Source organism: Lindgomyces ingoldianus (assembly GCF_010093535.1).
Source record: "Lindgomyces ingoldianus strain ATCC 200398 unplaced genomic scaffold BDR25scaffold_59, whole genome shotgun sequence".
Lineage (NCBI taxonomy): Eukaryota > Fungi > Ascomycota > Dothideomycetes > Pleosporales > Lindgomycetaceae > Lindgomyces > Lindgomyces ingoldianus.
In genome coordinates, this window is record NW_022985220.1 from 217763 (window position 1) to 242392 (window position 24630).

General features: G+C 35.7%; 2 protein-coding genes across 2 annotated transcripts; both read left to right on the forward strand.

Moving 5' to 3' along the window:
• Nucleotides 1-21256: 21256 nt before the first annotated feature.
• On the forward strand, nucleotides 21257-22718 carry BDR25DRAFT_245562 (uncharacterized protein; the record flags this gene model as incomplete). Its single annotated transcript, XM_033685890.1, has 4 exons — nucleotides 21257-21403; nucleotides 21463-21567; nucleotides 21621-21997; nucleotides 22055-22718. The coding sequence occupies 4 exons, from the start codon at nucleotides 21257-21259 to the stop codon at nucleotides 22716-22718; spliced, it is 1293 nt and encodes a 430-aa protein (XP_033540320.1).
• A 151-nt stretch (nucleotides 22719-22869) lies between these two features.
• Nucleotides 22870-23343, forward strand: BDR25DRAFT_108826 (uncharacterized protein). Its single transcript, XM_033683539.1, has one exon. It carries the CDS (start codon nucleotides 23021-23023, stop codon nucleotides 23270-23272), a length of 252 nt encoding a protein of 83 aa, XP_033540321.1. The 5' UTR covers nucleotides 22870-23020; the 3' UTR covers nucleotides 23273-23343.
• Nucleotides 23344-24630: the final 1287 nt, after the last annotated feature.

Here is a 24630-nt window from a genome sequence, read left to right on the forward strand (position 1 = left end):
CAGCAAATTGCAGAACAATGTATTAAATTACAATAAAAAGTAGTAAATTACAAAAAAACATAGTAAATTGCAGAATAATGTAGTAAATTACAACAAAACGTAGTAAATTGCAGAATAATGCAGTAAATTGTAACAAAACGCAGCATATTACAGAATAATGCAGCAAATTGCAATAAGACGTAGTAAATTACAAAATAATATAGTAAATTACAACAAAACATAGTAAATTATAAAATAATGTAGTAAATTATAATAAGACACAGTATATTATAGAATAATGTAGTAAATTACAACAAGACGCAGTAAATTATAAAATAATATAAAATAAAATCTTTACTTAGCAGCTATAACTATTTAAACACTAATTAATTAACTTTTATAATAATAACTATATATAATACTAAGACTATAAAACTAGAGGTAATTGCTCTTCTTCTAAGCAACTCTAAGATGCTTACAGAGCTAGTCTAGCAAGACCTTTTACTACTGCTGCTGCTAGCTTACCTACTATATAGCTACCTTTTTACTAGTTTTTTATGCTTATGTAATGCACTTAATCTTTTTAATAACTTTAAGCTATAAAAAGTACTACTATAGCTTACTTTAATAACCTAACTTTTACTTATTCCTCTAGCGCCTGTCTAGCTTAGTAATAAAAGGCTAGCCTTATAGGCCTACTATTTATTTGCACTAGAGATTCTCTATAGTTCTTACAGCGCAGCATATGTAATGCTTTAGTGTAGGTTCTAGCTTAGGCGCTAGCTTAAGCGCTGCTAGTAGTAGTAATAAGCTAGGCAAGCGCGCAGACAGTGTAGGCGTAAGGCTAGCCTAGGCAGAGGTATACCTGCTTAAATCTACGTCTGCTAGCAATAGCAGCGCAGCTGCTGTGTGCCTAAGTGGAGGTAGTAGCAGCAGCAGACCGCCCTGCGCCTATAATGCCTCTAGGCAGAACATAAGGCTGCTAGACATAAGCACTTATAGCTACTAAAACTATAATCTTTATAGCTTATATATATAATTAAGCTTTTTTTTAAGCTTTTTTTTAAACTTTTTTATTTACTACTTATTTTAAGCATTTAGCGCTTAAAGCTAGTTAGTAAGTAAAAGTATTACTTAGTATAAAACTAATAGCTAACTAGAAGCTGCCTCTATATTAAAAGACATGTTAATGTTCTAAGTAAAGGCAGCATACGCCCTATGCTAGAACACTAGGTGGCTTTACACAGAGTAGCTAGAGAAGCGCTAGCGTAGTGTAACTAAGTTTTAGAAAATTACCTTTTTAAAGTAAAGTAGTAAGCTTATAAAGCCTTTTATAGCTAAGTTATTAATTTAGCTAGCGTGTAAGCTAAAGCAGCTCTTTTATGCATTAAGCTTTAGCTAGATAAGAGATAAGAGCTTATCTAAAAGTATAATAGCTATATAAGAAATCTTAAAGCAGCCTATTTATAGTAGATAGCTAGCTATAGACCTTATAAACTTTTATAGTAGTAAGTTAAAATAGTAGCTAACTATTTACTTTTAATTTTACTTACTTACTTACTAAATTTAATTTTTATTAACTTTTTTAAGCTTTACTAGCTTAGCTACTTTACTATATAAAAAGTAAGTTTTTTTTTAAGATAAAATTTTAGTGTAACTATACACTTTTATAACTTAGTTACGCTAGGAGTTATAAAAGAAAGCTGCTATATAATTACCTATGCTAGCCTTAATTAGCTATATGTAGTACTAGGCTAAGCGCTTACTAAAGTTAGAAAAGAGCTTGTTGCCTAGGTTCTAGCAATAAAGCAGGTAAAAGGCTAGGCTACTAAGTATATAAAAGATTAGCTTTTTATGCTATAGCGCGCCTATTATTTTAAGCTAGCTATGCTAGTTCTACTTACTTACATAAGTAGTAAATATTAAAAGTATATAGTATATAAAGCTTTTTTTTTTAAACTTAAAAGTAAATAAGTTTAAGATTTTTATAAAATAGTAGTTACTTTTACACATAAGCATATAGTAGCCTAGCATAAGATTAACTAGTGTACAGAAGTAACACTCTACTATTACTAAAGACAAGCTTACATCTACACTATATATTTATAGCTTACTATAAAGCTACTTAAACTTATTCTTAGTATAGCTATTAAGTAGTGTGTTTTTACTTTTATTAGCATACTGCTCTTAATCTTGCTAGGCATCTCTACGCTGTAGAGACCTAAGGTACTCCCTTACACTATTTACACACAGTAATAGGTAGCTGTTTATGCCTAGCGCCTTCTACTTTTACTAAAAGTTAGTAATAGCTATAATATAAACATAAACTAAGTGCTAAGTAAAATATATTTTATTTTAAAAAATATTACTTTTTACTTTATAAAACTTAGTTTTTAAAAGCTAGTTTATAACTTTTTTAACTAAAAAAAGTAGTAGCTTTTTTTTTATAATAGTGCTACTATTATAGTACTACTTTCTTTTATAGAACGCCTAAACGCAGGAGTTAGCACAGACATAGACATATAAATAGGCAGGTAAGTAGGTAAGAATACTACTTTAAATTTCTTTTACTTTAAAATATAAACCTAGTGCATATTCTTTAGCTACTGCTTATAAATTATAGCTAAAATATAGTGCATATTAGTGTGCAGCTTAGTGTTGTTTATAATGTTAACATTTATACACTTATAATACACTTTATACTATAGACTTATGCTTACTTACCTTACTTTACTTTTACCCCTAAGTAAGTGTGTATAGTAAGAGAGAGTATATATAGTAGTAAGTAGTGCACACTAAAGCTTAGGCTTAAGATAAAAGTAAAGGCAAGGCCTAGCCTGCCCTAGGGCCTCTCTATCTATACATATATATGTGTGTGTGTGTGTGTGTGTGTGTGTGTGTAGTACAGGAGCCATCAGCGGCGGGCTCAGCAGGCGGCCGGTGCAGTAGGAGATGTCCACCGCACGGGCGCAAGAGCTGGGGGTGGACATCTGCAGACGCCTGTAGAAGGTAATTAGTTAAAAAGTAAAATAGTAACTTAGCTAAAGCTTAGTACAGCTTTAAATACTAATAGTATATTTATAGTAATATTTATATAGCTAATTTAGTAGCTTAGTAAGATTTTTACTAGTAAAAAAAGCTATGCACTTATTAACTTTTAGTATCTACTTATGTTTATTACTTACTTTTTATAGGTAATATTTATGCTGCTACATGTGTAAATAGCTTAATTTTTAGTTTTATAATAGCTGCTAGGCTGCTTTAGCTTTAAAGCGCTGCAGAGCTGCATTATAATTGCTATTATATTGCTAGGAACGCACTGTATAGCTGCTAGGTACCTCTTTATAAATGTTATAGTGTAACAGAAGTATACTATGCTTACATAGTATTCTAATAATGCAGTAAATTGCAGAATAATGTATTAAATTATAATAAAAAGTAGTAAATTATAAAAAAACATAGTAAATTATAAAATAATATAGTAAATTATAACAAAATATAGTAAATTATAAAATAATGTAGTAAATTATAATAAAACGCAGCATATTATAGAATAATACAGCAAATTGCAATAAAATATAGTAAATTATAAAATAATGTAGTAAATTATAATAAAATATAGTAAATTATAAAATAATATAGTAAATTATAATAAAACATAGCATATTATAAAATAATGCAGTAAATTATAATAAGATATAGTAAATTATAAAATAATATAAAATAAAATTTTTACTTAGTAGCTATAACTATTTAAATACTAATTAATTAACTTTTATAATAATAACTATATATAATACTAGAACTATAAAACTAGAAGTAATTGCTTTTCTTCTAAGTAACTCTAAGATGCTTGTAAAGCTAGTCTAGTAAGACTTTTTACTGCTACTACTGCTAGCTTACTTACTATATAGCTACCTTTTTACTAGTTTTTTATACTTATATAATACACTTAATTTTTTTAATAACTTTAAGCTATAAAAAGTACTACTATAGTTTACTTTAATAATTTAACTTTTACTTATTTCCCTAGCGCCTGTCTAGCTTAGTAATAGAAGGCTAGCTCTATAGGCCTACTATCTATTTACGCTAAAGATTCTCTATAGTTCTTATAGTGCAGCATATGCAATGCTTTAGTATAAGTTCTAGCTTAGGCGCTAGCTTAAGCACTACTAGTAGTAGTAATAAGCTAAGTAAGCGCGTAGACAGCGTAGGCGCAAGGCTAGCCTAGGCAGAGGTATACTTGCTTAAATCTACGTCTGCTAGCAACAGCAGCGCAGCTGCTGTGTGCCTAAGTAGAGGTAGTAGCAGCAGTAGACTGCCCTGCGCCTGCAATGCCTCTAGGCAGAATATAAGGCTGCTAAATATAAGCACTTATAGCTACTAAAACTATAATCTTTATAGCTTATATATATAATTAAGCTTTTTTTAAGCTTTTTTTTAAGCTTTTTTATTTACTACTTATTTTAAGCATTTAGTGCTTAAAGCTAGTTAGTAAGTAAAAGTATTACTTAGTATAAGACTAATAGCTAACTAAAAGCTGCCTTTATGTTAAAAGACGCGTTAATGTCCTAAGTAAAGGTAGTATACGCCTTGTGCTAGAACACTAGGTGGCTCTACATAGGGTAGCTAGAGAAGCGCTAGCGCAGTGTAACTAAGTTTTAAAAAATTACTTTTTTAAAGTAAAGCAGTAAGCTTATAAGGCCCTTTATAGCTAAGTTATTAATTTAGCTAGTGTGTAAGCTAAAGCAGCTTTTCTACACATTAAGCTTTAGCTAAATAAAAGATAAAAGCTTATCTAAAAGTATAATAGCTATATAAAAGATTTTAAAGTAGCCTATTTATAGTAAATAGCTAGCTATAGACCTTATAAACTTTTATAGTAGTAAGTTAAAGTAGTAGCTAACTATTTACTTTTAATTTTACTTACTTACTTACTAAATTTAATTTTTATTAACTTTTTTAAGCTTTACTAGCTTAGCTGCTTTACTATATAAAAAGTAAGTTTTTTTTTAAAATAAAATTCTAGTGTAACTATATACTTTTATAACCTAGTTGCGCTAGAAGTTATAAAAAAAGGCTGCTATATAATTACCTATGCTAGCCTTAATTAGCTATATATAGTACTAGGCTAAGTGCTTACTAAAGTTAGAAAAGAGCTTGTTGCCTAAGTTTTAGTAATAGAGTAAGTAAAAGGCTAGGCTGCTAAGCATATAAAAGATTAGCTTTTTATGCTATAGCACACCTATTATTTTAAGCTAGCTATACTAGTTCTACTTACTTATATAAGTAGTAAATATTAAAAGTATATAGTATATAAAGCTTTTTTTTTTAAACTTAAAAGTAAATAAGTTTAAAATCTTTATAAAATAGTAGTTACTTTTATATATAAGCATATAGTAGCCTAGCATAAGATTAACTAGTGTATAGAAGTAACACTTTACTATTACTAAGAATAAGCTTGTGTCTGCGCTATGTGTTTATAGCTTACTATAAAGCTACTTAAACTTGTTCTTAGTATAGCTATTAAGTAGTGTGTTTTTACTTTTATTAGCATACTACTTTTAATCTTACTAGGCATCTCTATGCTATAGAGACCTAAAGTACTCTCTTACACTATTTACATATAGTAATAAGTAGCTGTTTATGCCTAGCGCCTTTTACTCTTACTAAAAGTTAGTAATAAGTATAATATAAGTATAAACTAAGTGCTAAGTAAAATGTCCGAATAGTGATATTCAGGCGCCTAGTTGATAGTCACGTGGCTCGGATGCGCCCGGATCCCTGTGCACGGAGATCTGTGCGCAGAGTTTAGGACTATATCAACCCCTTTCCTTTGTACAATAGAAACAACAAGAAGCAATTAACACTAGTTACCTAACACCCCTGTGCAATGTTTACACCGTGCAAACCTCTCTGTCTTGTACGCATTTGCTGACACTAAGTGCTAGCTAGCAGAGAGTCTATTTAACACTAATTAGTAGTTTAAATACTGTAAGAGAGGAAGCTTTTCTTATACCTTTTTATTTAAAGGTTTGTGTATAAGAAGAATCCTTTTCCTTACTACTTTAACTGTAAATTAGCAAGAGTAAAGACAGAGTCTAATTTACATGCAAGTAGCTGTAAATCTCTGTTTAGTTACCTAAGCAAAAGCAAGAAACCTGTCTGTACAATACTGTTTAGAGGTATTGTATAAATAGTAGTGCTTGTTTAACGCTAGGAGGTCTGTTTTATTTTTTCGCACAAGGCTGTTTAGAGGCAGCGTACGACAAGAAGTAAGACAGCGCGCGACAACGCATAATTAACTACTATGGAGCAACAAGCGACGCCAGCTCTATCTATAACTAGCCAACATAACGTATTAATGTATAACTAATACGTACCTCTTGTAGGCATCTTAGCAAAGACCCTAGCAGAGCAGATAAACATTAAAGATTAGGTAGATAAGATTAAACTATTAAACAACACACCTAAGAAGAAGCTTAATTTGTACGCAGCTAACTTAATTATAGAACTCCGCGCGTTAAGCGCGACAGACGTATGTACGCTTAAGAACTTTTAGGACAACTTTGTAGGGTAGGAGCTTATACACTTTAGAGATCTTAGCTAACTGTTCCTACAAGAACTAATTACTACCTTGCAGAATAAGAGCATTAGCTTTAAGAAGGACATAATAGAGGCTACTACACTGTATAGACTTGCAAAAGAAGAACACACGTTTACTGTCCTACTAGAACATTATATAAAACTATTACTACTATTGCTAGTCTTAACGCAACAGAGGATGTCTCTGTACAAATCACCTACAGACCTAATACTTCCTCTGCAATTAGTACAACCACCTTGTAAGAGCTTACTGTACAAGAGCACAACCAGGCAGCTACATGTTCCTGTAGCCATAGCTCCACATAAGATTCCCTAAAGCTTGTACCTACTGCATATAATTTAATCACTGTACAATCTATACTAACTTCTACCTACACAAGATATTACAGCAGAGAACCTTGCGCCTAAGAAGGTTGTATAATTCTAGAAGGCATAGAGAAAGGAGAACAACTACACAGAGCAACTATATAATATCCTAGCTAACAAGGCTATGGTATTTATAGAGCTCTGCTAACGCCTTGCTATCTCTAAGGCATTATACGCAAGCATTTTTCCTAATATCCTTAAAGGGCGCGCACACATGTTCTACCTTTATAATATTAGTCTAGGACAATTATAGAAGTTACTATACAAGCAGCTTAGCAATTACTTTAATACTAATGTGAACTACAACTAGTATTAAACAGATTAGACAATAATAAGCTTTACATAAAGTAAGTAGAAGAACTTTATAAAAACTCTATATAAAGCTTTTAAAGCTATAATTAATAAACTTACTTTTATATAAAAAGCTCTTAGTCTATAATTCTAAGGCAAGATACTGCTTTACACTGCTATTATATAAGCATGCTAAGGGCAACTTAAACTTAAACAAGCAATGTTCTTAATTAAGCCTACATGTAAGGCACTGTACAGTGACCTCTGTTTAGCACTTTAGGTTATAATTAATTAACAGAATAATGCATTTATAAACAAATCTTAAGACGCGTACTACACTAATAGGCGATATAGCTTACTACGTACACATAGCTATTAACAACGTAGAAGAAGCCTAAGAGGATATAGAGGATTATTTAGACTACAGTCCTCTGCACAATTAAAGCAATGCTTTGTCTGTTATAAGAAAGGATGTTAGTTAATAAATTATCTTTACATAAATTAATCCTGTGCAAAACGCTAATATATCTCTTTATATAAAGGATTCTATAACAAGACACTAATGTGTAAGGAGGTAAATGTGTATATTTAAGAGTTTAAAAGCAAACTAGAGCAAAAAAAAAAAGAGTTGCACAACAATAATAACCTAGATAAAGAGGAAGGTAAGAAGATTATTAACTACCTTACTAATGCTGCATTTCTCTACCGCGCGACCGCAGAGGACATCTACAGCCTAGAACCTAAAGAATACGCAGAACAGTTCATCCTTAAAGATTAATACTGTACAGTATACTAAGGTGAACTATAGGATACTAGCGCAGCAAGGATCTCTACTGTGGGGAAGTCACAACTTAAAGCATACCTGCGAGAATTCCCTTATACAAAAGTAGACTAGACACTAAAGAAGAAGAGTATTAGCTTTAAAGAATAAGAATTAATAGAATTAATTAGTACTATATAAATTACTAACTTAGTTAGTAACGTGACGTATCACATCCTAGACACCCCAACACTGTTCCTACTGTCTCTGGCAGACGCAGACTGAATGGGTGCGTACTTCAACAACGTGCAGAATGTGATTGTACAAAGCAATAGGAATACTGTCCTAGTTGTACAAAAATAAGGTTATCTATTCTTTAATGTACAAAAGGAGGAATTAATGTCTTTCTTTACTAAACGCAAACTTTAACAACTGCATAGAAGATTTAGCTATCCTTGTACAGAACAACTTCACACAATGCTTAAGAACGCTAGACATAACGTTAATCCCTCTATACTTAAGAAGATTAAGAAGTTCTGCTACATGTGTTAGCTACACAACCTAGCACTACAAAGATTTAAGTTTATAATTAAGGACAACTTGCACTTTAACTATAAGATAGTAATTAACGTTGTACAAATTAGCAACTAAGACGTACTACATGTGATTAACATAGATACATTGTTCTAAGCAGCAACCTTCTTAAAATTAATGTTTGCACAAGATACCTAGGACGCGCTCTGCAAGTGTTAGATTAACACATACTAAGGCCCACCTAATTACATTGTACATAACCCTAGTATAAACTTTGCATCTGAAGACTTCTAGAATTGCGCGAAGATTGTAGGAGCAACGTGCTGACAGATGCCAGTGGAGGCCCATTAGGCTCTAGGGAAGATTGAGCGCGCGCACGCACTACTGCGACGTGCGTACGATATCCTCTGTGCAGAATTAGATAATTGTATAAACAATAAGTCAGTGTTACAGATAGCTGTTAAAGCCCTAAATAATACAGCAGGACTAAACAGTCTTGTACCTATATTGCTTGTGTTTAGAACGTACCTAAGAATTAACATAGATTCTGCACTATCCCCTAATATTATTACGCGAGCTAACGCTGTACAAAAGGCGATAAGGATGCTTTAAAGTAAGAGGGCAAAAGTTAATATTAATTATGTAATTAATACCTAGAACAGCCTAACCTTGTATAAAGTACTAAATCTCCCACTTAGTTCTAAAGTGAAGACGTGGCGAGAGAAGAAGGGATGGACAGGACCGCACGTGGTAAAGGGAATTGAGGCCCTAGACGTTATTGTTAAGATGGAGAACAGTCTAGTAAAACTCTGCTGCACGCAAGTTATGCCATATTATTGTACAAAGGACAAGGATGAACCCGCACAAGAATTGCCAGATCTAGACAAACCAGCCCCAGTACAAAGGGATCCTCTACAGGCACAAAAGAGAGGTCGCCTACGCAAGCAACTAACCCTAGTTAATAGACTGCATAAAACAGCCCCTTAAGCAGCATTAGATTTGTTGTACAAACTAGAACTAGAACTACAGCTAGCTAAGAAAAGCTAAGGGAGACTGCGCAAAAATCTACAGGCCACAACATTCCTAACCTAAAAAAAAAAGAAAGACTACGCGCTAGCAATTAAGCTCTGTGCAGACAGTGTGATCACAACACCTAGGAGACTATTTAAAGAATTAGACTGTACAGAAATAGAGAGTTTAATTGCAAGTAGCACGTTTAAGGTACTTTTATATAATCTATTAATTTATAAGGGACAGATCTTTAACCTTTAACTTGTATATAAAGTTAAAGGGAAATTAATAAAACTATATAAAAAGTTACAACTTGTGTTTATAAGACATTTAGATAAGGAGAAGAAGAAGATCCTTACACAGTCTCCTATAATTTAGAAAATAAGTTAGAGGTTAATCCTAGCTATTAGCCTATTACTAATAGCTTTGTATAACATGCACTGTAAACTACGTAATATTACCTAGGCATATGTACAATTAACAGACAAGCTTGTTTGCACTCTCTTTGCACAACTACTAAGAGAACTCTGTGAAAGCTTCCCTCCACACACAATATTTAGAGTCGTACAACCACTATACAGCGCAGCAGAGTCAGGCTTGTATTAGTTTAAGACATACTATAACTATTATAAGGATAGACTTCTTATAAAAACCTTATTATATAATCTATGCTTGTTAATTACATATAAAGGCCTAACAGTGTTTAGTATTACAGGACTGTAGACAGATAATACCCTTAGTATTATCACAGCTAATTTTATATAAAGAGAGGAAGAAAAATTACTTAAGGCTAACTTCTAAGTAAAGCCTAAGACTATACTATCACATAATTAGGCTATTAAATTTAATAAAGGAAAGATTTACCTTATATAAAATAATATTATTCTTACATAGAAAGGTTAAGCTAGGAATCTACACACAATAGAGTCTAAGGTAGAGGATGCCGCGCAGAAGTACGTCAAACAGCGCGCGCGAGGTGCCTATATCGCATCAGTATGTCAACCTGAGGCAGCATTTAACCTGTCTACTGCCGCTCAAGTTGTGTCGCCGTCGTACGACGATATTAAGGCATTAAACGTACAAATCTAATGGCAAATTAACAACTAGAATAAAGGATTATTGTATGTACTACTTAATCTCTCTTGTATAAAGTTGTTTATCTTTACTAATAGATTATTTGTAAACAATAAGGACTTAAGTTTATAGCTTAGCTTCCTTATTGTTCTTAGAACAGAGTAGCGTACTAGGAACTTATACAACTTTAAAATTACAGGCAATATTGTACACTAGAACTCCTCTAAGTGTAAACAGGTTACCCGCTCTGTACTAGCTAGTAAATTATATGGAATGGTGGGAGGATTTAACTGCGCGATCGCACTGAGCACAACAATTAACTAGATTACACGTATGCTTAGAATACCTCCTGTACCTATTGTACTATGCACAGATTTAAGATCTCTGTATAAATGTCTTGTAAAGCTTAGAACAACAAATAAGAAGAGACTTATAATTAATATTATGTTAATTTAAGAATTGTACAAGAAGAGGGAGATTACAGAGATTAGGTAGATTAATGGGAGGGACAACCCTGCAGATGCCTGTACAAAGAAGGCGCTAAACTCTGCTCTTAAGGAACTAATTTTGTACAACTAACTAACTGTTAGAGTTAAAGCGTTAGTTAACAGACTTAAGCCTGTACAAGATAGGCAAAAAGGGCCCTACAGCAACCTGTCTACTGTATGTGTAAACAAGGCAAGTCCTGTATAAAGGAAAAACAAAAAGTTGCTAATGTCTAAATAGTAATATTTAGGCGCCTAGTTAATAGTCACGTGGCTCAGATGCGCCTAGATCCCTGTGCACAGAGATCCGTGCGCAGAGTTTAGGACTATATCAACCCCTTTCCTTTGTACAATAGAAACAACAAGAAGCAATCAACACTAGTTACCTAACACCCCCGTGCGATGTTTACACCGTGCAAACCTCTCTGTCTCGTACGCATTTGCTAACACTAAGTGCTAGCTAGTAAAGAGTCTATTTAACATAAAATATATTTTATTTTAAAAAATATTACTTTTTACTTTATAAAACTTAGTTTTTAAAAGCTAGTTTATAACTTTTTTAACTAAAAAAAGCAGCAGCTTTTTTTTTATAATAGTGCTACTATTATAGTACTACTTTCTTTTATAGAACGCCTAGACACAGAAGTTAGCACAGACACAGACACATAGATAAGCAGGTAGGTAGGCAAGAATACTACTTTAAATTCCTTCTACTTTAGAATATAGACCTAGTGCGTATTCTCTAGCTACTGCTTATAAATTATAGCTAGAATATAGTGCACATTAGTGTGTAGCTTAGTGTTATTTGTAATGTTAACATTTATACACTTATAACACACTTTACACTATAAACTTATACTTACTTGCCTTGCCCTACTCTTACCCTTAAGTAAGTGTGTATAGTAAAGAAGAGTATATATAGCAGTAAGTAGTGCACACTAAAGCTTAGGCTTAGGATAAAAGTAAGGGCAGGGCCTAGCCTGCCCTAGGGCCTCTCCATCCATACATATATGTGTGTGTGTGTGTGTGTGTGTGTGTGTGTGTGTGTGTAGTACAGGAGCTATTAGCGGCGGGCTCAGCAGGCGGCCGGTGCAGTAGGAGATGTCCACCGCACGGGCGCGAGAGCTAGGGGTGGACATCTGCAGACGCCTGCAGGAGGTAATTAGTTAAGAAGCAAAACAGTAACTTAGCTAAGGCTTAGTATAGCCTTAAATACTAATAGTATATTTATAGTAATATTTATATAGCTAATTTAGTAGCTTAGTAAAATTTTTATTAGTAAAAAAAGCTATATACTTATTAACTTTTAGTATCTACTTATGTCTATTACCTACTTTTTATAGGTAATATTTACGCTACTATATATATAAATAGCTTAATTTTTAGTTTTATAATAGCTACTAGGCTGCTTTAGCTTTAAAGCGCTATAAAGCTGCATTATAATTACTATTATATTGCTAGAAACACACTGTATAGCTGCTAAGTACCTCTTTATAAATGTTACAGTGTAACAGAAGTATACTGTGCTTGCATAGTATTCTAATAATGCAGTAAATTACAGAATAATGTATTAAATTATAATAAAAAGTAGTAAATTATAAAAAAATATAGTAAATTATAAAATAATATAGTAAATTATAATAAAATATAGTAAATTATAAAATAATGTAGTAAATTATAATAAAACATAGTAAATTATAAAATAATGTAGTAAATTATAATAAGACATAGCATATTATAGAATAATATAGTAAATTGCAATAAGACATAGTAAATTATAAAATAATATAAAATAAAATTTTTACTTAGTAGCTATAACTATCTAAACACTAATTAATTAACTTTTATAATAATAACTATATATAATACTAGAACTATAAAACTAGAGGTAATTACTCTTCTTCTAAGCAACTTTAAGATGCTTGCAGAGCTAGTCTAGTAAGACCCTTTGCTACTACTGCTGCTAGCTTACTTACTATATAGCTACTTTTTTACTAGTTTTTTACACTTATATAATACACTTAATTTTTTTAATAACTTTAAGCTATAAAAAGTACTACTATAGCTTACTTTAATAACTTAACTTTTACTTATTTCTCTAGCACCTGTCTAGCTTAGTAATAGAAGGCTAGCTTTATAGGCCTACTATTTATTTACACTAGAGATTCTTTATAGTTTTTATAGCATAGTATATGTAATGCTTTAGTGCAGGTTTTAGCTTAGGCGCTAGCTTAAGCGCTACTAGTAGTAGTAATAGGCTAGGCAAGCGCGTAAACAGCGTAGGCGCAAGGCTAGCCTAGGCAGAGGTATACCTGCTTAAATCTACATCTACTAGCAACAGCAGCGCAGCTGCTGTGTGCCTAAGTAGAGGTAGTAGTAGCAGTAGACTGCCCTGCGCCTGTAATGCCTCTAGGCAGAACATAAGGCTGCTAAATATAAGCACTTATAGCTACTAAAACTATAATTTTTATAGTTTATATATATAATTAAGCTTTTTTTTAAGCTTTTTTTAAGCTTTTTTATTTACTACTTATTTAAAGCATCTAGCGCTTAAAGCTAGTTAGTAAGTAAAAGTATTACTTAGTATAAGACTAATAGCTAACTAGAAGCTGCCTTTGCATTAAAAAACATGTTAATGTCCTAAGCAAAGGCAGCATACGCTCTGTGCTAGAACACTAGGTGGCTCTATATAAGGTGGCTAGAGAAGCGCTAGTGTAGTGTAACTAAGTCTTAAAGAATTACCTTTTTAAAGTAAAGTAGTAAGCTTATAAGGCCTCTTATAGCTAAGTTATTAATTTAGCTAGTGTATAAGCTAAAGTAGCTTTTCTACACATTAAGCTTTAGCTAAATAAGAGATAAAAGCTTATCTAAAGGCATAATAGCTATATAAGAGATCTTAAAGTAGCTTATCTGCAGTAGATAGCTAGCTATAAACTTTATAAACTTTTATAGTAGTAAGTTAAAGTAGTAGCTAACTATTTACTTTTAATTTTACTTACTTATTTACTAAATTTAATTTTTACTAACTTTTTTAAGCTTTACTAGCTTAGCTGCTTTACTATATAAAAAGTAAGTTTTTTTTTAAAATAAAATTCTAGTGTAACTATACACCTTTATAACTTAGTTGCACTAGGAGTTGTAGAAGAAGGCTGCTATATAATTGCCTATACTAGCCTTAATTAGCTATATATAGTACTAGGCTAAGCGCTTACTAAAGTTAGAAAAGGGCTTATTACCTAAGTTCTAGCAATAAAGCAGGTAAAAGGCTAGGCTGCTAAGCATATAAAGAATTAGCTTTTTATACTATAGTATACTTATTATTTTAAGCTAGCTATACTAGTTTTACTTACTTATATAAGTAGTAAATATTAAAAGTATGTAGTGTATAAAGCTTTTTTTTTTAAACTTAAAAGTAAATAGGTTTAAAATTTTTATAAAATAGTAGTTACTTTTACACATAAGCATGTAGTAGCCTAGCATAAGATTAACTAGTGTATAGAAGTAACACTCTACTATTACTAAGAACAAGCTTATGTCTACGCTATATGTTTATAGCTTACTATAAAGCTACTTAAACTTATTTTTAGTGTAGCTATTAAGCAGCATGTTTTTACTTTTATTAGTGTACTGCTTTTAATCTTGCTAGGCATCTCTGCGCTATAAAGACCTAAAGTACTCCCTTACACTATTTACACATAGTAATAAGTAGCTGTTTATACCTAGCGCCTTCTACTCTTACTAAAGGTTAGTAATAGCTATAATATAAGTATAAACTAAATACTAAGTAAGATATGTTTTATTTTAAAAAATATTACTTTTTACTTTATAAAACTTAGTTTTTAAAAGCTAGTTTATAACTTTTTTAACTAAAAAAAGTAGTAGCTTTTTTTTTATAATAGTGCTACTATTATAGTACTGCTTCCTTTTATAGAATACCTAGACATAGAAGTTAGCACAGACATAGACACATAGATAGGCAGGTAGGCAGGTAAGAATACTACCTTAAATTCCTTCTACTTTAGAACATAGACCTAGTGTGTATTCTTTAGCTGCTGCTTATAAATTATAGCTAAAATATAGTGCATATTAGTGTGTAGCTTAGTGTTATTTATAATGTTAATATCTATACACTTATAACACGCCCTACACTATAAACTTATGCTTACTTACTTTACCCTACTCTTACCTCTAAGTAAGTGTGTATAGTAAAGGAGAGTATATATAGTAGTAAGTAGTGCACGCTAAAGCTTAGGCTTAGAATAAAAGTAAGAGCAGAGCCTAGCCTGCCCTAGGGCCTCTCTATCTATACATATATATGTGTGTGTGTGTGTGTGTGTGTGTGTGTGTGTAGTACAGGAGCCATCAGCGGCAGGCTCAGCAGGCGGCCGGTGCAGTAGGAGATGTCCACCGCACAGGCGTGAGAGCTAGGGGTAGACATTTGTAGACACCTGCAGGAGGCAATTAGTTAAGAAGTAAAACAGTAACTTAGCTAAAGCTTAGTATAGCCTTAAATACTAATAGTATATCTATAGTAATATTTATATAGCTAATTTAGTAGCTTAGTAAAATTTTTACTAGTAAAAAAAGCTATGTGCTTATTAACTTTTAGTATTTATTTATATTTATTACTTACTTTTTATAAGTAATATCTATGCTGCTATATATATAAATAGTTTAATTTTTAGTCTTATAATAGCTACTAGGCTGCTTTAGCTTTAAAGCGCTGCAGAGCTGCATTATAATTACTATTACATTGCTAGAAACGCACTATATAGCTGCTAGGTACCTCTTTATAAATGTTACAGTGTAACAGAAGTATACTATGCTTGCATAGTATTCTAATAATATAGTAAATTATAGAACAATGTATTAAATTATAATAAAAAGTAGTAAATTATAAAAAAACATAGTAAATTATAAAATAATATAGTAAATTATAATAAAACATAGTAAATTATAAAATAATGTAGTAAATTATAATAAAATGTAGCATATTATAGAATAATATAGTAAATTGTAATAAAACACAGTAAATTGCAGAATAATATAGTAAATTATAATAAAATATAGTAAATTATAAAATAATATAGTAAATTATAATAAAACATAGCATATTATAAAATAATATAGTAAATTATAATAAAATATAGTAAATTATAAAATAATATAAAATAAAATTTTTACTTAGTAGCTATAACTATCTAAACACTAATTAATTAACTCTTATAATAATAACTATATATAATACTAGAACTATAAAACTAGGAGTAATTACTTTTCTTCTAAGTAACTTTAAAATGCTTGTAGAGCTAGTCTAGTAAGACTCTTTACTACTGCTGCTACTAGCTTACTTACTATATAGCTACTTTTTTACTAGTTTTTTATGCTTATATAATGCACCTAATTTTCTTAATAATTTTAAGCTATAAAAAGTACTACTATAGCTTACTTTAATAACTTAACTTTTACTTATTTCTCTAGCGCCTGTCTAGCTTAGTAATAAAAGGCTAGCTCTATAGGCCTACTGTTTATTTACACTAAAAATTCTCTATAGTCTTTATAGTGTAGTATATGTAATACTTTAGTGTAGGTTTTAGCTTAGGTGCTAGCTTAAGCGCTACTAGTAGCAGTAATAGGCTAGGTAAGCGCGTAGACAGCATAGGCGCAAGGCTAGCCTAGGCAGAGGTATACCTGCTTAAATCTACGTCTGCTAGCAACAGCAGCGCAGCTGCTGTGTGCCTAAGTAGAGGTGGTAGCAGCAGCAGACTGCCCTGCGCCTGTAATGCCTCTAGGCAGAATATAAGGCTGCTAGATATAAGCACTTATAGCTACTAAAACTATAATCTTTATAGCTTATATATATAATTAAGCTTTTTTTTAAGCTTTTTTTTAAGCTTTTTTATTTACTACTTATTTTAAGCATCTAGCGCTTAAAGCTAGTTAGTAAGTAAGAGTATTACTTAGTATAAGACTAATAGCTAACTAGAAGCTGCCTTTATATTAAAAGACATGTTAATGTCCTAAGCAAAGGCAGCATATACTCTGTGCTAGAACACTAGGTGGCTCTACACAGAGTAGCTAGAGAAGCGCTAGCGTAGTGTAACTAAGTTTTAAAGAATTACTTTTCTAAAGTAAAGTAGTAAGCTTATAAAGCTTTTTACAGCTAAGTTATTAATTTAGCTAGTGTGTAAGCTAAAGTAGCCCTTTTATACATTAAGCTTTAGCTAAATAAGAGACAGAAGCTTATTTAAAAGTATAATAGCTATATAAAAGATCTTAAAGTAGCCTATTTATAGCAAATAGCTAGCTATAGACCTTATAAACTTTTATAGTAGTAAGTTAAAGTAGTAGCTAACTATTTACTTTTAATTTTACTTACTTACTTACTAAATTTAATTTTTATTAACTTTTTTAAGCTTTACTAGCTTAGCTACTTTACTATATAAAAAGTAAGTTTTTTTTTAAGATAAGATCTTAGTGTAACTATACACCTTTACAACCTAGTTGCGCTAGGAGTTGTAGAAGAAGGCTGCTATATAATTACCTATGCTAGCCTTAATTAGCTATATATAGTACTAGGCTAAGCGCTTACTAAAGTTAAAAAAGGGCTTATTACTTAAGTTTTAGCAATAGAGTAGGTAAAAGGCTAGGCTGCTAAGCATATAAAAGATTAGCTTTTTATGCTATAGCGCGCCTATTATTTTAAGCTAGCTATGCTAGTTTTACTTACTTACATAAGTAGTAAATATTAAAAGTATATAGCATATAAAGCTTTTTTTTTTAAACTTAAAAGTAAATAAGTTTAAGATCTTTATAAAACAGCAGTTACCTTTACACATAAGCATATAGTAGCCTAGCATAAGATTAACTAGCGTACAGAAGTAACACTCTACTATTGCTAAAAACAAGCTTGCGTCTACGCTATGTGTCTATAGCTTACTATAGAGCTGCTTAAACTTATCCTTAGTGTAGCTATTAAGCAGTGTATTTTTGCTTTTATTAGCGTACTGCTCTTAATCTTACTAGGCATCCCTACGCTGTAGAGACCTAAGGTACTCCTTTACACTGTCTACGCGTAGTAATAGGTAGCTATTTATACCTAGCGCCTTTTACTCTTACTAGAGGTTAGTAATAGCTGTAATATAAACATAAACTAAGCACTAAGTAAAATATATTTTATTTTAAAAAATATTACTTTTTACCTTATAAAACTTAATTTTTAAAGGCTAGTTTATAACTTTTTTAACTAAAAAAAGTAGTAGCTTTTTCTTTATAATAGTGCTACTATTATAGTACTACTTTCTCTTGCAGAACGCCTAGACATAGAAGTTAGCACAGACACAGATACATAGATAGGCAGGTAGGCAGGTAAGAATACTACCTTAAATTCCTCCTGCTTTAGAATATAGACCTAGTGTGTATTCTCTAGCTACTACTTATAAATTATAGCTAAAATATAGTGCGCATTAGCGCATAGCTTAGTGTTGTTTATAATGTTAACATCTGCGCGCTTATAACACACTCTACGCTGTAAACTTATGCTTACTTGCCTTACCTTACTTTTACTCCTAAGTAAGTGTGTATAGTAAGAGAGGGTATATATAGTAGTAAGTAGTGCACGCTAAAGCTTAGGCTTAGGATAAAGGTAAGGGCAGGGCCTGGCCTGCCCTAGGGCCTCTCCATCCATACATATATGTGTGTGTGTGTGTGTGTGTGTGTGTGTGTGTAGTACAGGAGCCATCAGCGGCGGGCTCAGCAGGCGGCCGGTGCAGTAGGAGATGTCCACCGCACGGGCGCGAGAGCCGGGGGTGGACATCCGCAGACGCCCGCAGGAGGCGATTAGTTAAAAAGCAAGACAGCAACTTAGCTAAGGCTTAGTGCAGCCTTAAATACTATAAGATGCTAAATAAGATAAGTATACTTTTCTATTTATGTCCTCTACTGCCTTAGGTCTGTTTTATACTTTCTAAAGTTTACATCTGCTTGTTTTAAAGCCCTTTTCTAATTGTTGCTTATTATAGTATGTTCTAGAAGTATTAAACGCATAACATGTTGTTATTAGGGGCAACCTTAACAATCTACGTACTGTAGTTTAAGATAATAAAGAAAAGATAAAAAAGAAAATAAAATCATTTAATCTCAGACAAAAGTCCCTAAGGTTTAACAGAGTATGATATTTAGTTGGGGTCCTCAAACTTGATGAGCACCGGGGGCTCACTGACCCAGGAAGCTAAGCCGTACAGCTGGTATTAATGTTAGATACTAGAAACTAACAGTACCTAATCTATAGTAAGCCTGGATGTTGGTATTGTGGTTGTACAGCAGTCCTGGCTAGAAAATCTTTGTGTTCGATACTAGCGGACTGTGTTCCCAACGAGATGCCACGCGGTCCGCTTGTTATCCAGGGAGGTTGCCTTACGCCACGTCTTCTTGGGCTGCATCGGTTTGTCTCTTGAAAAAAGCGGCATCAAATTAGCTACTATGAGGCTGTAGTGCGATCACATCCTACAGAAAACAGAGCTTAGCAAGGCCGCTGCCACCTCCCAGAACCGGAGTTGCCCATCCCGCAAGCAGAGATACCAAGCCTCTCAACTGTGACGAGTAAGGTCCGAGGAATTGACATCCGTTTCGCAGTTTGTGGAAAGGGAGGGAGATGGTGTGAGTATAGGTCCTAGCGATCTCGGCGCGAGCCTTGGGTCAGGAAGCAAGCTCTTCACACCGGCATGGGGGAAACTGATGTCGAAAGATGCAGGAGGTTGCTCAGCTGCGTGACGACTATGGCTCGGTGCGAATTCTGTCTCACCCTTAACTCAACACCGCTATAGGGTCCTGAGGCCACGTAAAGGTGCGATTGTTTGTGCACGGGGCTGCTTCGGAGAAGGCCCGGACGCCTTCTTCCGCGCAAAATTCTCGCCTTTGAAACTTCAGCAAGCCGTCCGCTGTGCATCTTCCCCTCTGTGGTAGACCAGACCCAAGCTATCTAAGCTTCGTAGGGCGAAGAAACCGGGTGTTTAGAGAGCGGGCGTCCGTCGTGCCTTCGCCTCTCTCCAATGTTATGTCGAAGCGGGACATGAGCACCTTTGGGTCCTCTTTCCTTGATGCCTGGGGCAGTCAGGAATCGATAACGGCGGTGTTTCGTGACCCAAGTCGAGACCGTTGTGCTGTGTTTCAGACGTTGGAGAGTTGTCTCAGGCGGCTGTTGTAGTTCGCTCCCGCGCAGGGGGCGCGATCGCCATCAGGGGCTTCAACCAGGTCGTCTTCGCCTTCTAGATCTGGCTGATGCTCAGAATTTTCACGACTATCTAATCCGAGGACGTGATGAAGTTATGCTGGCGCGAACGAAGGGTGCGAAGAGAGGCTGCAGAGCCAACAGTGGTCGGTCGGTGAACGTCCATCACACCACAAGGCCAATGGGCATCGGCTGTCCTCTTCAGGGGGGTCGCTAGCACAACCCCCATCCGACTCTAAACGAACCTCGCCCTCGCCCAGCTGACAGGTCCTCTCATCTGTGACACTCTGCTCCACCAGATGTTTTATGGCTTCAGCGAATCCGGAGCTAGCCCGGTCCACAGCAGCACTCTCTGAGCTGTGCGGCCACGAGGTTTTACATTCACGACAGGCGCCAAACACGACAGCCGGCTCCGCTCCCGTTCGAGGAAGATGCAGTTCCTTCCTCTGTCACCCCAGTGGCCGATGGGAATCGCCGCCGCTGCTTAAGCCTCCTGTGACTATCGTCACGCAGGCTGATGGAGATCATACAGGAACATAGCCCTGAATGGACCGTCCTGACGTACATGACAGATTCGGCCTTCCTGCAGGGGAGAAGCTTTAGAGATCCAATCTCACTGCATCCGAGTCCACAGCCAAAGTGGCGTCGCCAATTATATGCAAGATCACAGAGGTGCCACAAGCAGATGTAGTTGCGGCTTCCCCGGCCATTTTTATGGTCTTCCTCCTCGTCGTTGATGTCTCAGCTCTCACCTAGCCAGTTCTATTCCTGAGCTTCTGCTATTCTCTTATTCCTGTCATCCATATCCTCGACTTAGTTGCCTTTCTATAGTTCTTCATGCGTGATGATGGGCTCCTTCGAGTTTCTTTTTTATAACCGTCCTGCCATCATCAACCTCTCTTCTCATTACTAGTGGCCTTGATGGCATCTCCCTCTGGTAATCGCGTTATCGCGGTGACCGAAGCTTTTACAGTTGTTGCAGGAGCCGTCGTGTTTCTTCGCTTATTTACTCGTGTCGCCGTCCTTCGAAATGCTGGCTTCGAAGATGTTTGTATTACTGTTGCTATGGTGGGTTCCTATTCAGTTCTGTGCGCCGCTCTATCGCTGACTGATGGTTCTTCCAATAGGCTTGTTCCATAGGTCTCACAGTCACAATAGCCGAACAAGTTCGGAACGGAATGGGGATGCACATTACAACACTCACGCCTACAATGATAATTGATTCTCAAAAGGTATGCAACTACCTTTTTCAAGGTTGGGAGCCAACTCTAACTCCTATGTTCAGGCTTTTTGGGCAAGCATATGGATTTACAACCTCTCCCTAACATTCACGAAACTATCAATCCTCGTGCAATTTCTACGAATTTTCCCGACTCGCCGCTTCCGCTTCATTTGTTTCATCCTGGCAGGCTTCATTGGGACATTTGGAATCTGGACCTTTTTTGGAAGCATCTTCCTGTGTTCCCCAATCGAATTCTTCTGGGATAAAACAACCAAAGGCGGAACATGTTTGAACCAGTTTGTTATCTGGTATCTTAATGCTGGTGTGAATATCGTTCAGGATTTTGCCATTCTCATTCTTCCAATACCAGTGCTGCGCACACTGAATATTCCAAAGGGTCAGAAGAGAGCGCTTATTATCATCTTCGCTCTTGGTGGATTGTAAGAGCATTTCAATCTCTTAATCGTCTTAGTGCTATCAGCTAACACACGTCTCAGCGTCTGTCTCATATCAATAATCCGCCTTCAGACTCTTGTCCGGATCTCCAACTCTAAGGACCCTACCTTCGATAACCCTCCCGCCGCAACCTTTTCAGTAGTAGAAGTCAACGTTGGAATCGTCTGCGCATGCCTTCCTTCCCTCCGACCCCTATTCGCCCATATGCTTCCTTCCTATTTTCCACCCATACCACAACTCAATACTAGTCGAAGAAACGACGAAGAGCGACAACAGCCAAAGCACCTTCGAACACTCTCCTCTCAAACCCACCCATACACAGCAGGCGAGTCTAGTAGACCCAGCTATTCTCGCGGTGGTGCAACCAACACAACATGGTCCCGCAATGAAAGCGAACTGGAGCAAATGTATAATCATCAAGCCACGGTATTGGGTACGGGTACCAGAATAAATGGCCCTGTTCGACAGGTCACGATAAATCACACGCCGCGAATTTCTTCTAGCCATCCGGCGCCAAGGTTACCAAGATTGCCAGAGAACCTAGCCACCATTGGTTCTGTAGGAGCGTCACGACCAAGTTCGAAGCACTCAAGGCGTAGTTCCGGACCTAGAAATCATAGCCGAAAACACCATGCGCGGAATTCGAGCCTTCACAAACCGCTTCCCATCACTCCTTTCCCGGTCCTTGAACCATGGAACAGATGAATGAAACATCTTGAGACACGGTCTTCTTCGGTGGGCGATTTCGGTGGCCAAATCTCACAGCCTGAGGTTACACGGCACCTCGAAGAAACAGCACACATCGCACAACAGCAACGTGGTCACGGCACCAACTACCGTAAGATCAGCGCGTATTCAACTTGCATTCGTCCTTCGAGACTCAGCAACACGAAGGAACACCTCACAATTTGCGCCCTCGAACGCGATTACATCTGCCAACGTCCCTCCCTTTACACCCCTCCTTGATACAACTAGGCAACTTTCCGTATTCCCAGTCCAATCCTTCCATGTACCGATTCCATCCCGTTTCAGACCAGCATCTCCGCGGTCTACCCATCACAGTCTCTTTAATTGTAGCCTTCGCATGTACCACAATAATTTTGTGCACGGCCTTCATGATACCACAGCACGGCGTTGGCAGACACGAAAACGCTCCTTTTAGAAATCGATGTATAGCACCAACGATAATGCACGCGCCTAGCAGGGCCTATATTCCTTCATATTGTATTATTGAGAAATTTACACTGGTTAAGAAATGAGTGTGGGCATGTACAATAGAAATAAGCATCTTATCGCGATCGATAGACAGATCGACGAAAATAAGGTACGGGCGGAAGGCAATGCCTCCCGCCCAGAGTCATACCAGTCCCAAGTCAATCTTTCAGCCCTCCCAACATAGTCCAAGCTTCTCACCGAGGTACCTGCATGTACAATCGCCTCTGATCCCCTCTCACTTATTCGGCAGCACCACCAAAGCTCCCCTCACCACGTCAGCCGCACGTTCCCAATCCCGTATCGAATTGTCTAACGCTAGCGAAGCAGCGTTAATTGCTTGAAAGAGGCATTGAATAACCCAACCCGGGTTTTCATACTAGAAATAAATTCTCCGTATGTTTGAGGAGGAGAAGGGTGCAGTGTTCCAGATTGCTGACAGGGATAAAAGAAGCTACGGATATCGCCCCGCACGTGGAGCATTTTTGTGGTGGTCAGCGCCTCAGGGCTTGTACGACCATGACTGCAGGAACTCAACTCCAGTTCTGCCCAAGGGACAGTTGAGGTGGGAAAGGGGAAGAGGGGAGGAGCGAGTTTATTGGGCCGATGTTTCGTTTCATGTACGTGGTCGACAGGAGGATTGATTCCTTTCGGCTTCTCTTGCTTCGTCGAAGGAAAGATTAGGAATGTGATATGCAAATGAGGTAGTTTTGTGAGGGATCAAGGTTGACTGGCTAAGCGCCTTGAGTAAGTCAATTTCTTCCTCATTTTCAGTTCTCAGCAAGAGTTCTATTCTCCTCCGTCGCCAATCGTTAGTCTATCCTTTGTGCGCTGCCTCTCCCTAGATTAGAATATGTTATCAGGATCGTTAAGGGTATCACGGAGTGGCAAATTCCTTTTTCCACCTCCCGTCATCCGCCATCCATCCCGCGACCCGACCTCTACCACTTCATGCTCACTCTTTCAATAGAGATTCCAAGTTCATCCGAATTCTTAGATAGAGCCACCGTATGCAAGCCAATTTGAAATCATACATGTAAATTCGAAGCCGAAGGCCGTTTTCAAGACCTGGTATTTGGGGTTAGTAAGCCTCATGCCCAGGGCGGCTAGCGAAACTTCAACGATCTGCACGTTGGAAGGCTTATCTCGAAGTCATGCAATATTTGGGGGCAGTATAGGGTCGAGGCACATGGTGGAGGGCGGGCGGTGATTTTTTCCATGATGTGTTTGCACGGTTGGGATAAAAGGTATATTTGGGAGTCTTGTTGATGTTTAGTGTTAGTTCATGGATCAAAGTCGAGAGGCTCGTATTCATGTCATCGGTAACCCAACCGTTGGAAGCAGATAGGCCTTCTCCTACACTTGCTGTCTGCGCATGCTATTATATATCTCGAAAAGTTCCCAG